This window comes from Chironomus tepperi, unplaced genomic scaffold, assembly GCF_022539635.2.
Source record: "Chironomus tepperi strain 1889 unplaced genomic scaffold, CSIRO-AGI_Ctep_v1 contig_12, whole genome shotgun sequence".
In the NCBI taxonomy this organism is placed as follows: Eukaryota; Metazoa; Arthropoda; class Insecta; order Diptera; family Chironomidae; genus Chironomus; species Chironomus tepperi.
Window position 1 is genome coordinate 561931 of NW_027226134.1, and position 13073 is coordinate 575003.

A 13073-nucleotide genomic window follows, 5' to 3' on the forward strand; every position below is an offset into this window, starting at 1 on the left:
GTGTCCATTATTAGGAGTCCTATAGAAACTCCATTTATTAGGGTTTTTAAATCTAACTGTCAAGGTATGGTAGATATGGCAAGGATTGTCTAGTATGTCTAGGTATGGCAAAATGGCTCTTGGATGACTAAGGAACTCTTAAAAGGAAGCTGTTGATAGAGATAGTGTTGCACTTGGCATTGGAAATTGACAAGTGAAAGTCACCAATTTGTTAGCCTATTGCCACGCAGAAGTTCTGTTCCAAATTTACTCAATGCTTAAAAACCTTCTGTTAGTTCAAAATTTCATCGAATTTTACTTCCTTTATTCAAATACACCACAACATTCACCAACATTCCAGAACTTCTTCTAAAAACTCTTCCATCTCATCAAAAAACTTTACTTCTTCCTTCTTCTTCCTGGAAATTTTCATCAAAAAAATTTAAATTTCTCTTTTGAAACAAAACTTCTCTATTTAAGACTAAAGACAGGAGAAGAAAATGTTCATGCTTTACTCATAATTTTATTGTAAATATGCTCATCACGTACTAATGAGAAAATGTATCTGAGGAAAATCAATAATTTTTCTCTCTGTGTTTGTACCAAGTTTGTGGAATTTTTTTTTTGTTCATAACAGCGGGAAAAGAAATGTTTTTTTATGGCACAGAAATGAGGAGCTTTTTCGCGATGTAGGATGATAGAGATTTTTTAATGGAAGAGGATTTTTGAAAAATTTTGTGAGGATTTCAAGGGTTTTAGCGCATTTTGAGAAAATGACTGCTTAATCATATCATTTTTTTGAGCTACATACATCATATGCCAGGCAAATTAATACGGATTTTATTTGGTTCTAAGCGAAAGCGGTTGAGTCTCGTATAAAAGTATTCTTGGAATGAGACTGTTCATAGAGACAATTTATATGCTTGGAAAACTATCGACAAGAACTCTTAAAACAGATATACCAGAATACTCAAATATGTTTTGTTAGATCCGTTTCAAGACAAACGAACCCTTAAAGCGAGGCTGTTAATAGAGACAGTATTGTACTTGGTATTAGTAATTGACAGACGGAAGACAGCTATTGAGCCAGTTTTAAGTGACATCTGAGGAAGACGAAGTAAATCTGTCGACAATAGTTTAGTACTTCGGTACTCTACCGACACTGTGATTATCGGGAGTGATTATAGTTTCGAGACTCGGCAAGAGAAAATTTTAATTTATAGTTCTGTTCCCACTATAAACTGTTGATCTAGTGAGTGCAGATGTCTAGTTCATCTTTACTAGTGAAAGAACTATTAGCCGCGAATCTGTTTAGTGTAGCACTGGATCTCAAAGAACTGAATAGCTAGGGAGACAATGGTTCACAACTGAGAATAACTCAAACTTGATAGTTTTAATTTTCGATCATAATTCATATCTAAACAAACGTGAAGTTGGCTGCAAACTGGAAAAACTGTTTTGTTTTCAATTACGAAAAACCGTTATAAATATGAGCAAACTCGACATTAATGCTGTTGGTTTTATCCAATTTAATACTGATCTCTGTGACAAAGTGTGTTGAAGTAGTGTAATAGGGACACATCAATTAACTTGAATCGTATCCCTCAATATAAGTTGGAACCAAGTTGGACGAAATTGATTGGGAATATTAAAAATTCCTATATTGTCATGCGATCTCGAGGTAGACCAAAGAGCTCATGGGATTGCTGTGTGAGCAACGATGCAAAAGTGCTGGGAATTAGAAACTGTCAGAAGTTATCTAAAGACAGATCCTGCTTTCGAAGAATCCTAAACGCGGCAATGGGACTTCGTGTGCCTTCGTCAAGGAAGTAAAGTAAATTGTCATGCAGTTAAGGACAATTTCCAGCCCATTTTCCCCACAAATTCCTTTAAAATTGCTAACTAGCATGTGAACTTTATATGAGCACATTTATGTGTTTTTAAGTACAAAATCTTCAAAGAAGTTCCAAAAAAATTTTCCAAGATACCAAAGCAAAATTATGAGAAAAGTTTCCATCACATTCCATGTAAAGCAGCACAACTTCATTCCACCTGATAACAGAAGTACAGAAAAACTTTTATTTCTTTTTCCTATTTTTCATTAAAAAAAAAGCGAAAACTTTTTCTTCTTCCTGTAATTTAAAAACTCATTTGGATGTTACCTGCAATAGATATGGAAAAAGCTCACGCAGAACATGAATTATTATTCATAATCCGATGCCAGCAGAGACACAAAAAAAAAAGAACTTTTTATTCTGTTCATTTATAATTAGATTTATTTCCTTTTTTTCTCTCTCATAATAATTTAACCATTGAAAATTTTCAATTTTTTATGCAAAATAAATTGCATTTTTATGTGTCTGTGTGTAGGTTGGGGATTATAATTACATTTACATACGTGTTTAATTATCGTTTATCATTTTATAATCGAATTAAAATGGAAAATATTATTAACTTTTTTTTTTGAGTATGCAAACAGTTTTGGCACGTAATTTTCTTTTGTTCTCTTGTCACTGATGATAATAATTAAGCATTATCAATTTTATTTTTTTATTTTTTTTTTGAGCTAAATCTTAATTTACATTGAATTATTAAGAGATAATTTGTAACATGTTTCATAATTTAATACGAATTAAATTTTTTTATATTTTCTATTGGAAAATTTGGAACTTTTTTTAATCATTTTTTGAGGATCTTAATCGGTGCTGAAACTTTGCTCTAAACTATGTGTAGCCAAATTATTCAGCATATCCTTTATGGCAACACAATAATTTAAACTAATAATGGTTTTAAATTTCAGTGACGGAACAAAGTAGAATCTTGATTATCGAACCATATCTAAGCGGATCTGTCAGTGAAAACAGAAGGCCTAAATGACAAATTGGCCAAGTGTGTAAGTATAAGTTCAAGTTATTCATTAGATGTTGGTTCGATTCCTTCTAATAGTCGGTTAGTTAGGCAACTGAAGTGTCCATGCAAATTTATTAAGACAAGATTGCTCTAGGATATGGTCCAGTTTTTGAAATTGAATTAACTTTTGTATAAGTCTTATGATGTCATTAAAACCAATTAAAATCCTCCTTTTCTAAGTCTTTTAAAATGCCATAATATAAGTAAAAGTTGGGTTAAATTTATAGCATAAAACACGTTCCGAATGACACTTTTTGTTTGATTAGACGGTGAATGACATTCTAAGCTATACAACTGATTAAATCGTTCTAGTGTCGAATCTTGGATTTAGAGTAGATACAAACAAGGTATCTAGTCACCGACATTGACAATACTCTAATGTAAAGCTTAGAATATACTTGAAGTAGATATGAAGTCAAGTCGACTCGACAATTTTTCCATACAAAATCGGAGTCAACTTTGAGCTCTGCCCTAACGAATTCTCTAACTCTAGACATTTCTAATAAAAAACCCAAAGAGGCTAGTGAATATTCGAAGGTATCCTTAGAAATTGCAACAGGCTCTCGATAAATATATGTTCAGTAAATTCTAAGTCATGGAAACTCAAAAATAATCATGAAAAGCATGAAAATTCCTAACAAATTCCTTCAAATACCATACGGATCTTATGATAAAACTTGCGTTTTTGCTCAAAATATTCTGGAACTATTGCGATTTATAGGAACTAGTCCATAGTTTCAACACTTTAACTATCTTTGTCCAATCATCCCAAATTTTTCCAATATAAATAGAAAATTTACAAAAAATCACCATTTAAGCTTTACATCTAAACATCTAACATAAAAAAATCTTATGGCGGCGTGTAAATATTTTTATGGTACAAGTGAAAGCCCGAATGATAAGGAAAATATTGTGATTGATGATCGATACCATATGACGAATGATCCATTTGATGAATTGCATATGGTTGAGGTTTTAAAGGTAAATGTGGTAAAGAATTTGTATCATTTGGACCTGATTGATATTGTACGCGAGCATCACCAGCTGATAAGTTCGTGTACTCATAATTTCCACTTGATTTATGACTTGTCAAGTCACGTGGTGATACAGAACTTGGCGGTGTCATTGCATTATTATAATCCATGGATGAATATGCACCATATGATGACACTAAATTGCCAAATGCATCACTTGATTTACGTAAATATTGTGAGTCATATGAATCATTTGGTGGTGTTGGTAGCGATTGTTGTTGTTGTGAATTGTCACTGTACATGTAATTTGCAGGTCGAGATGTTGCTCGAATCACACTCTCGCGATTTGCATAAAGTTGGCGGAGCAAAGCAGTCGCTGGCATTGGTGCAGTCGGTTGATGCGCAAAATGTGAATTTCCATGTGAAAATTGTGTTGCTTGATTTTTATCACTGACATCGCCATGATGCCTTAACAATGAATCTGTACTGAAATCAGTTGAACTCGTTCCATCGTGGATCATTGATTTGGGTAAATGCTTTGACATGACATTCTCTAATTCTTTAACGGTTATGTCTGACTCATTATGACTCATTGATATCGGTGGTGTTGTTTCAGGTGGTGGCAAATCATCTTTTACTTCCGTTTTGACCTTACGTTTACGACCTCGTTTTACCGACGTGGAATTCGATGCATCATCATCACAATTTTGTACAGCACGCTCATTAACTTTATTGACACAATTATTTGAACTATTATCAGACATTGATCTAATCATTGTTGGATTCTCATTGGAATTTTGCTTAATATTATTATTATTTTTATGATCATGCGGATTTCGTGAGTTATCGCCATCAGGCGATTTTGGTTCGTTGTCATTCTTAGCATAAACAATTGGCTCACGCTTTATGACGCCAAGTTGACATTGATCTAATATCATGTTGGCATTCTCCTTACCAGTTATTATATAGTTGACACAGATAATATTTTGTTCGTCGGCATTTTTTGCACTACAAACGACTGTCGCGCACGTTTGTATCCATGTATATCCACCATTTCTATTCATTATACGATAATAATGCGTTAGGACTTGTCCTTTGTTGATTACTGAATTTTTATTAAGGAACAAGGAAGTTAGAGAAACAAAAAGTGAAAATTGATACTTTTTAGGATAGAGAAAGTTTATATGAATAATGTACTTACAATCCATGTGACATTTCCTTAGTTTTGCAGCATCTTCACCATGACACAGTGTGTAAAGACTTTCACCGACTAGCTCGTCGGGTGAGTAATCTAATAGCTCTGTAATTCTGTAATATGAGATGAGAAAAATAGAAAGGGAAAATGTAATGTTGGATTATGTAAGTTTAGCATTGGATTATGTTACATAAGGATTTGGGGAATGGATTTGTAATATGTGAAATAATGTAAAGCTTTCAAATTCAACTGAGTTTCTCATTTATAGGAATTATGAATATAATTGAAATTTGAATTTGAAGGGAAATTAATGATCAAATGGAGCAATCTTGGGGCCGGTTTGTTAATCTACCAGAATACTCTAACCTGGGTTACTCTACCCCACTCTATCCCAATCTACACTAGGGTTGGGTACGATTACTCTACCCCACTATATCTTAGCTACCTTAAACTTGGGGTAAAGTCACTCTTCTCCACTCTTTCCAAGCTACTCTATGGTTGGGGTTAAGGTTTCTATACCCAATTCTATTCTAGCTATCCTAGTGTTGGGATAAGGTTAATCTACCCTACCATATCTTAGCTACCTTAAACTTGGGGTAAAGGTTGCTCTACTTAACTCTATCCGACTGTACCTTAGGGTTGGGGTAAGGTTACTCTACTTTACTCTATTCTAGCTACTCTAGAGTTGAGATAAGATTACTCTATCCCATTCTATCCTAGCTACTCTGGGGTAAGGGTAAGATTACACTGCTTCACTCTATCCGACTCTACCCTAGGGTTGGAATAAGGTTACTCTACTCCTCTCTATTCTAGCGACTCTAAGATTGAGGTAAGATTACTCTGCTTCACTCTATCCTAGCTACCCTAATATTGAGGTAAGGTTACCCTATCCTAACTACTGTAGGGCTGGGGTAAGGTTACTATTCCCGGAATAGTGCCTGTCTATTCTAGCTACTCTAGGCTTGAGTTAAAATTACTCTAAAGTACTCTATTCTAGGAACCCAAGATTTAAAGTAAGGGTAGGGTAAGGAAGGATGCCCCGAGTAACATAAGAAACAGGCGTCTGCTTGAAGAATCATCAAAATGTTATTAATTAGCTCCACACCCTTTCTACCTTTATTATCGATATCAAAACAATGTTAATTTAGAAAATTAGTACTAAACACTACTTACTTTGGCTCACAATGCACTATTCGGAAGTCAAAGTTGATTCGTGTCACAAACATATCACATTCTAATCGAATCTCATGAACTGATGGCGGTGGTAGAGCGACAGCAATTGCAACCATTCCAATTAAAGGTGGATGAGATTTTTTCATATGACTAAAGGAATGTTGCGGCCGTAGATGACAAAGTAGTAAAACCACCTGCAAAAATATTGAATTTTATGATTTATGGAAGTTGACTAGTTTTTATTGAATTTATATATCTTATGCCATTTAAAGTATATCAGTTATGAGTAATTCATTAATGGATATAGATAATAAAACGATACCTACCCTATATTCAACGACCATTGTTTTACCAAATTTATTTTCAATTGATGTCAAGTATGATGAATTTTTATTATTATCCTACGATAATTAATCAATATCATCCACAAATCACGAAATACGTATGCAGTCGCGTGATTATAATGGTAAGAAGAATAGTCGTTGTTATATAAACCCGTAATGAATGATTTTTAAATGACAAATTCCTATATATGCTTAATAGACTTTGTTTTTTTTGCTTACCCGATATCCCGACGACTTAAAGTGACATCCACGCTTTGTTAATGTTGACTTCATTCGTACACAAAATGCACGCTCATAACCTTTATAATTGCTTCCATTTAATGACATTTGTGACGAAACTATAGGAAATAAGAAGAAGAAATAAATAAAGTCAGTCAAATGGATCAATGAACTAATGTGACATGCAAGAATAAAAAATTGTTTTGAAATCACAGAGACAATAACTTAATTAAGTTAGAGGAAAGAACTGAAGACAGAATTTAAAAAAATTAATTAAGTGTTTGAATGACTTTAAGTAACCACAAAAGCGTGAAATTGTAAATTTTGTGAAATAAACAGTTAGCCTTAGTGAGTTTTAAATGTTGTATGCTAATTTATATAGCTTATTATGATGGTAGACTGATCGGTCACTGGGTAGCTGCTTAGCACATACTGTCAAATACAAGTAGCTTGATTCTAAGCATTTTGTTGCACTAGCAGGCAAAGAGCGTGCTGTCAAGAGCAATTCAAAACTAGAGTAAGGTTGGGAGCTCATTATTTAGCATGCTCATCTAGTATATTTAAGGTGCACAAGCTCTCGAAAGCATACTCTATGACTGTTAGGGTTGGCTACCTTGTAGACAACATTTCAAATTGTACCGATCGAATAAATACTAGATTTTAACATGTAGCAGTTCTATGTTACCCAAAAGACATTCAAAACAAGCAACAGAGGTGTATCTAGACAAGTTATAAGAATTTTCCAACTTTTGATGTTTCTCATAATGAGGATAATGAGATTGGTATTAAAGGACAATCCCAAAAAGTAATATAATGTATATTCCAACATGGTGATGGTGTGGTCCATACTTGCGGCCAAATTCAAATGATAATCATTTGTTGGTACTGCATTAACCTCAAGCTTCAGCAAGGGCATCGAGTGCTGTCAGCTAAAGGTGTAAATCAAGCATATTTACGATCCCAAACTGACACTGTTTCTACTCTACGGTGAGTTATTATAGCTCTTAATAGTTTGAAATTCAAAAAGCCGATTTGATGGTACGGAATAAGTGAACAGCTCCATAATCAAAAGTGAAGCTTAAAGGAGTATCAAAACCCCATTCGATCGAGCCTCAAAGCTCGAATCACCTACTCGTAGCTCTTAAATTCCAATTTTAAGATTGCTATCATGTAGGCGTCCAAAAAACTCATCGAAGGAAACTGTTGATCAAGATAGTATTGTACTTGAAATCGGGAATTGGTACGAGGTAGCCAGCGATAGAGCTAGTTTTAGGCGAGATCTGTTAGAGCTCATAGATCACAATTGATCTGTACAGCCAGCGAATCTAAGTAAGTAACTAAGATTGTCATCATTCAAGAACCATCTCTTTAATATTCTAGACACATCTCTGTTTATAACTAAGGAAATTTCTAACCATCAGGATTGTTAGTACCGGTAGGTTCTTCAGTATTTGATGATGGTGATGTCATTCCACTATTATTGCTACTCTGACTCGTCAAACTCAATCCCAACTGCTCCGCAATCTCAGAATGGTCACCTTGATGGATATAATCAAATATGCTGCTTCCCGTCATTTCAACCTGTTTAAATAAATAAAAATTTTTATAGTTTTGGTTGAAAATTTCACTTTATAAAATAATGTTTGCAACATCAAGTCAGTCCTAATTATGTATTCAAGTCACGATTGTTATTTTTTGCATTTGCTGATTTAAATTTTTATTTATTATATTTTCTAGGTCTCTCATTTTTTTTAAAGACTTGAAATGCAAGATTTCTAAATATATTCCATGCTTTCACAACGATAAACCACACAAGCCAAGCTGTTGTCATCATCATCATGTGAATCATGTGCAGCTTATAATTATCCTGATTTAATTCAACAATTTTTTTTTATTTTTTTTTCGTTATTTCTTCATTTTCTAAGAAATGCCGTAACTGTCAACTGTTTTTGTTGCTGATAGAGCCGGTGAGCTGTCATTTACAAAACAATTCATTTACATATTATATCTATCACATACTATATATAAATGTGTGAGCATGTATTGTGGAAATTTTAATTTTATTTTATTTTTTATATTTTATTTATGAAGGAAACCATTGAATTGTGAACAGACTTACTAATTGAATTAAATTGTTTTTAGTGAGGCATGAAAAGTATGAGAGGCATTTTTTAATGAAGTGTTGTGGAATCATTGAGCGCATGGTGTGTGGGAAGTGATTGAATGGAATTGCTTATCTTGCAAAGAGTCATATCATTCGACCATTCATGGGCACTGTGTACCGCGGCACAATAGTATGCCGTCAAAAAATCTTGACCATGGATTGAATGTCGTGGACATTTCCACTACTTGGACTGCTCAACTACATTAGAGGAACAGTTTTTTCTTGACAGTTTTTTGCTCTTTGATTTGAATCTACAGTTGTCTGTAGTAGAGTAATTTAGCTTTTATTTGGAACCTTACTACTATGTCCTATGTACTTAGATTGTAGATGAAACGTCTATCGAGTAGGATTTGAACATACGTCATCTAAATCACATGCGAACTGGCTTTTACATACAGAATATACGGAGCATGGTAATCTGCTTGACACTACCTTAAAAACACTTCACTACCCTAGCTTGCAAAGAGCATTCTATAAAGAGCAGAGTAAGGTGAAATCAATGCTTACGAGCATGCTTATCTAGTATATTCAAAGTAGCAAGCTTTTGGGAGCCTGATCTCTGTCTGTTACAGTATATTTTCATTAATTTTTGTTTTGGGATCAAATTGGACTTGAACTCACATCCTACGATTTACAGTCACATCCTCCTACCACTGAGCTATACAATATCTAAATCCCCTTACTACTACACTTCTAATTGCCTACTCAAGCCTCCGTTGACAGGCCATTACAAGAATCCCTTTCCAACAGTCTTTAATCCCAGGCTGAGAAATTCCGCGGTAGTTCCGCGGTATTCATTCAAATTCCGCAAAGTTTCTCAGCCTGGCTTTAATCCATAGAATTTCAAAAATGTTTCAAAACAAGACAAAACGAATAAGTTTGACTTCAAATAAAGTTGCTTCTGTGATGACAACAAGAATTTCCTTCTCGTCATCATTAACCCATAACAAAACAAATTTAATAAAACAAAATAAAAATACGAAAAAACCTTTTTTTGAGAAGTCAAGAGAAAGAAGCATAAACATTTTAGGGCAATTGCTGTTTTTAACTGTGTATAAATATAAAAATTCAACTTGAGTTCACTTCTTTCATTAAAGAACTTTTGAGTCTCAAAAAAATAAGGAAAAAATGTGAAAAAAATTGCTCATGCGCGTGAAAAATGAACAGCACAAGAATGTGTTTAACACTAAAATTCCATAACGTATAGCTTGATTTATTGCTCATAATAATGATAGTAATAATTCCATAGAGAAGGAATCAACCCATAAAGGATGTCTATTATTGAAAATAATGTCGAGATCAATTAAATTCTATGAAAATTTTGTTTTGCATTTCCAGTTCCCTCAGGACTAATTCAAATCTATAATGAAAATGCCATTCGAAGAAAGGAATCTCATTTTCAGTATACAGCAACGACCTGAAGGCAAAAAAAAGGCATTTATTGATTTTCTTCGCAAAAAAAACCTTTCTCTCCCACTAACTCAGTCGCTCTTTCTCCACCATCATATGCTACGTGATCTGCATTTTTGCAATAAAATTATATTTATTTTCTGGGATCCAGTGCGCTCTGTTTTGTGTGCAGCTACAAACATTGAACATTTCTTTTTTTCTTTCCTTTTCTTGCTTCATTTTTATTTCATGTTATTCCATACTCTTTGCAGAAAATAGTCGAAATACAGAGGAATTTCTATCTAGATCAGTGATAGGCAACCTATGTGCTGCGGCACACAAGTGTGACAAGTAAAACACTGCTGTGACTAGTGCGTAACTAATGCAACACTAGTGTGACACTATTGCGACACTAGTGTGACTAGTGCAATAGTAGTGTGACTAACTCAACACTAGAATGACTAATGCAACACTAGAATGACTAGTACGACACTAGTGTGACTATTGCGACACTAGTGTGACCAGTGTGACACTAGTGTGACTAGTGCGTCACTAATGTGGCTTGTACGACACTAAAGTGACGAGAGCGGCGTTAGAATGACTAGTACGACACTAGAATGACTAGTGCGACACTAGAATGACAACAACGTCACTAGTGAGACTACTGCAACTGTAGTTTGAAAAGTGCGTCACTAGAATGACTAATGCGACACTAAAATGACCAATGCGACACTAGAATGACTAGGACGACACTAGAATGACATGTGTGTCACTAGTGTAACTAGTGCGACACCAGTGTGTGACACTGTTGTGACAAGTGTGACTAGTGTCAGTCAAGGCTTCCCACCAAGTTGTCCCACAGCACACAGCTTACCCACCCACTGACTCTAAACTATTCACAAACATAGAAAATATTTGAAATGAAATTTACACGCTGTTCCTTTTTTGGCAGAATGGCATCTTTCTAAATTTACCATATTTTATGTATGCATGCAGTTCTCATAGATATAGAATAGAAAGCTCAGTTGCATATTATTTTCATGAATATTTTAAAGCTTTTTTAAAGATGAATGGAAGTGAATAAAGAACAAATGTGCTTGGATGCTGATGGAAAAGATATTTTTGGACTTGATAGAATTTAGTAAATTTAGTAGAATTTTTCCCAGGTCATTTATTAAGTTGGATTGAATAGTGTGGCTATGGAGACATTTTAGAAGACTTCAGGAGAATCAGATGGTCTTTAACTTTGTGTATTTGAAGGAATGATGATCTAGTTGACAGAAAGTATCATTGAAAGTAGAGATCTCTAAGAATATGAAGCTAATACACTGGAAAATGTGATTCAAAAGCTTGGGGTCGATTGCTCGGCAAACATCTACACCTACCCGAGACATACACCTACTTTTGCCCTTACCCTAAGGTATACCCTAAAGTATGCATCAAGTGTAGGTGCTGGAGTATGTGTATACCTATAAACAAGCCCCTGAATCTCCTCGAACTCCAAATTCCGTTTCACAAAGTCTGTGTTATGACAAATCTTGTCACTGAGACTGGGAACTCTTCTATCGAGAACTGTTGGAATGGATTCCTTTGTAATGCATTATCAACCTAATATCATTGACCTATTAACGATGTGCTATAGTATGAAGGAAGAAGATGTATAATTTATATATGTCACTTTGACTCATAGTCGAGTAACTGCCGATAGCTCAATGGCAGTAGCATGCAACCAACCAGAAATCGTAGAACTTGAGTTCGAATCCCACTCAGGATATGTTATTTAGAATTGTCAGATCAACAAGAACCCATAGTGTATGTAGATTCTAAATAATGGCCATTGTGGTCAGCATGAATCCTGACAATTTCTGATGACACACATAATAATCTCTATGTTTAATTTTTAAATAAATATTCCTAGTCACCATAATCTAACCTGTGATAATCCAAGATAAATCGAGACAGTTTCCGATATATACAAAAATCGTCCATCTGCAGCCAATGCCAATGTAAATCCATCGAGTGATTGAAGTATGTGTGTCCCTTGATGCTGTTCAAATAATTCTAATGCTAATCCGGCTGTCGTTCTTCTCGACGCTGAATTGCCTGTGAAAAAATAATTAAAAATAGGAATTTTTAGCATGTCAGTCACTGGAGTCACCCCTTTCAATGGGGAATTATCTTGTTGACTTTAATTAAGTTATCATTAATTCATTGTTGTGATTAGTGTGGTGTATTTAAAAATATATGTATAACCCCTTAAAGGCATTGACAAAATAAACACAATAAATAATGATTGTGATGCATGTATTGAAATATCCACTTAATGTTGAAATCCTTGAAGGGGTTAAATACTTTTCAATAAAATTCTAAATGAATGAATTTCATTTCTTTTCTGGATGGGGAATTAATACCAAGAAATTCTTCCTTATTTTTTTTGATAGTTTATTTGTTAATCTTCCTATTTCTTTCCCCCTCAAGACAATTTACTATTTCCTCTCATTTCATATAAATGCTAATGAGGATTGAGGATATACATTTAATGAACTAACGAAACTAACTTTAGTTATCAATATTTTTTCTCCTTACTAAGCAATAAGAAGAAGAAATAGGGAAAGACATTTAATTACTCGTTGTGGTGTATGAGCAGAGTGGGATGTTGGGTACTGAGTCATATATAGACGAATTTGCCTTTATAAGAGAAAGCACTCTGTGGCCGTGTGGTTGTG

The 13073-nt window shown here is 34.2% G+C and overlaps 1 protein-coding gene across 4 annotated transcripts in view; it reads right to left on the reverse strand.

The window, feature by feature from the left end:
• Positions 1-3468: 3468 nt before the first annotated feature.
• Positions 3469-13073, reverse strand: part of LOC139088171 (protein trachealess-like) — an 80631-nt gene continuing 71026 nt past the window's right edge. For 3 of the 4 annotated variants that reach the window (XM_070637275.1, XM_070637253.1, XM_070637267.1), the window contains 6 exons: positions 12281-12450; positions 8210-8375; positions 6795-6913; positions 6232-6425; positions 5065-5171; positions 3469-4968 (listed from right to left, as the gene is read on the reverse strand). In XM_070637275.1, the coding sequence (XP_070493376.1) occupies positions 3740-4968; positions 5065-5171; positions 6232-6425; positions 6795-6913; positions 8210-8375; positions 12281-12450 (1985 nt within the window). In that variant the 3' untranslated portion in view covers positions 3469-3739. The remainder of the gene's footprint in view (positions 4969-5064; positions 5172-6231; positions 6426-6794; positions 6914-8209; positions 8376-12280; positions 12451-13073) is intronic. The other variant, XM_070637259.1, reaches the window with a different exon arrangement.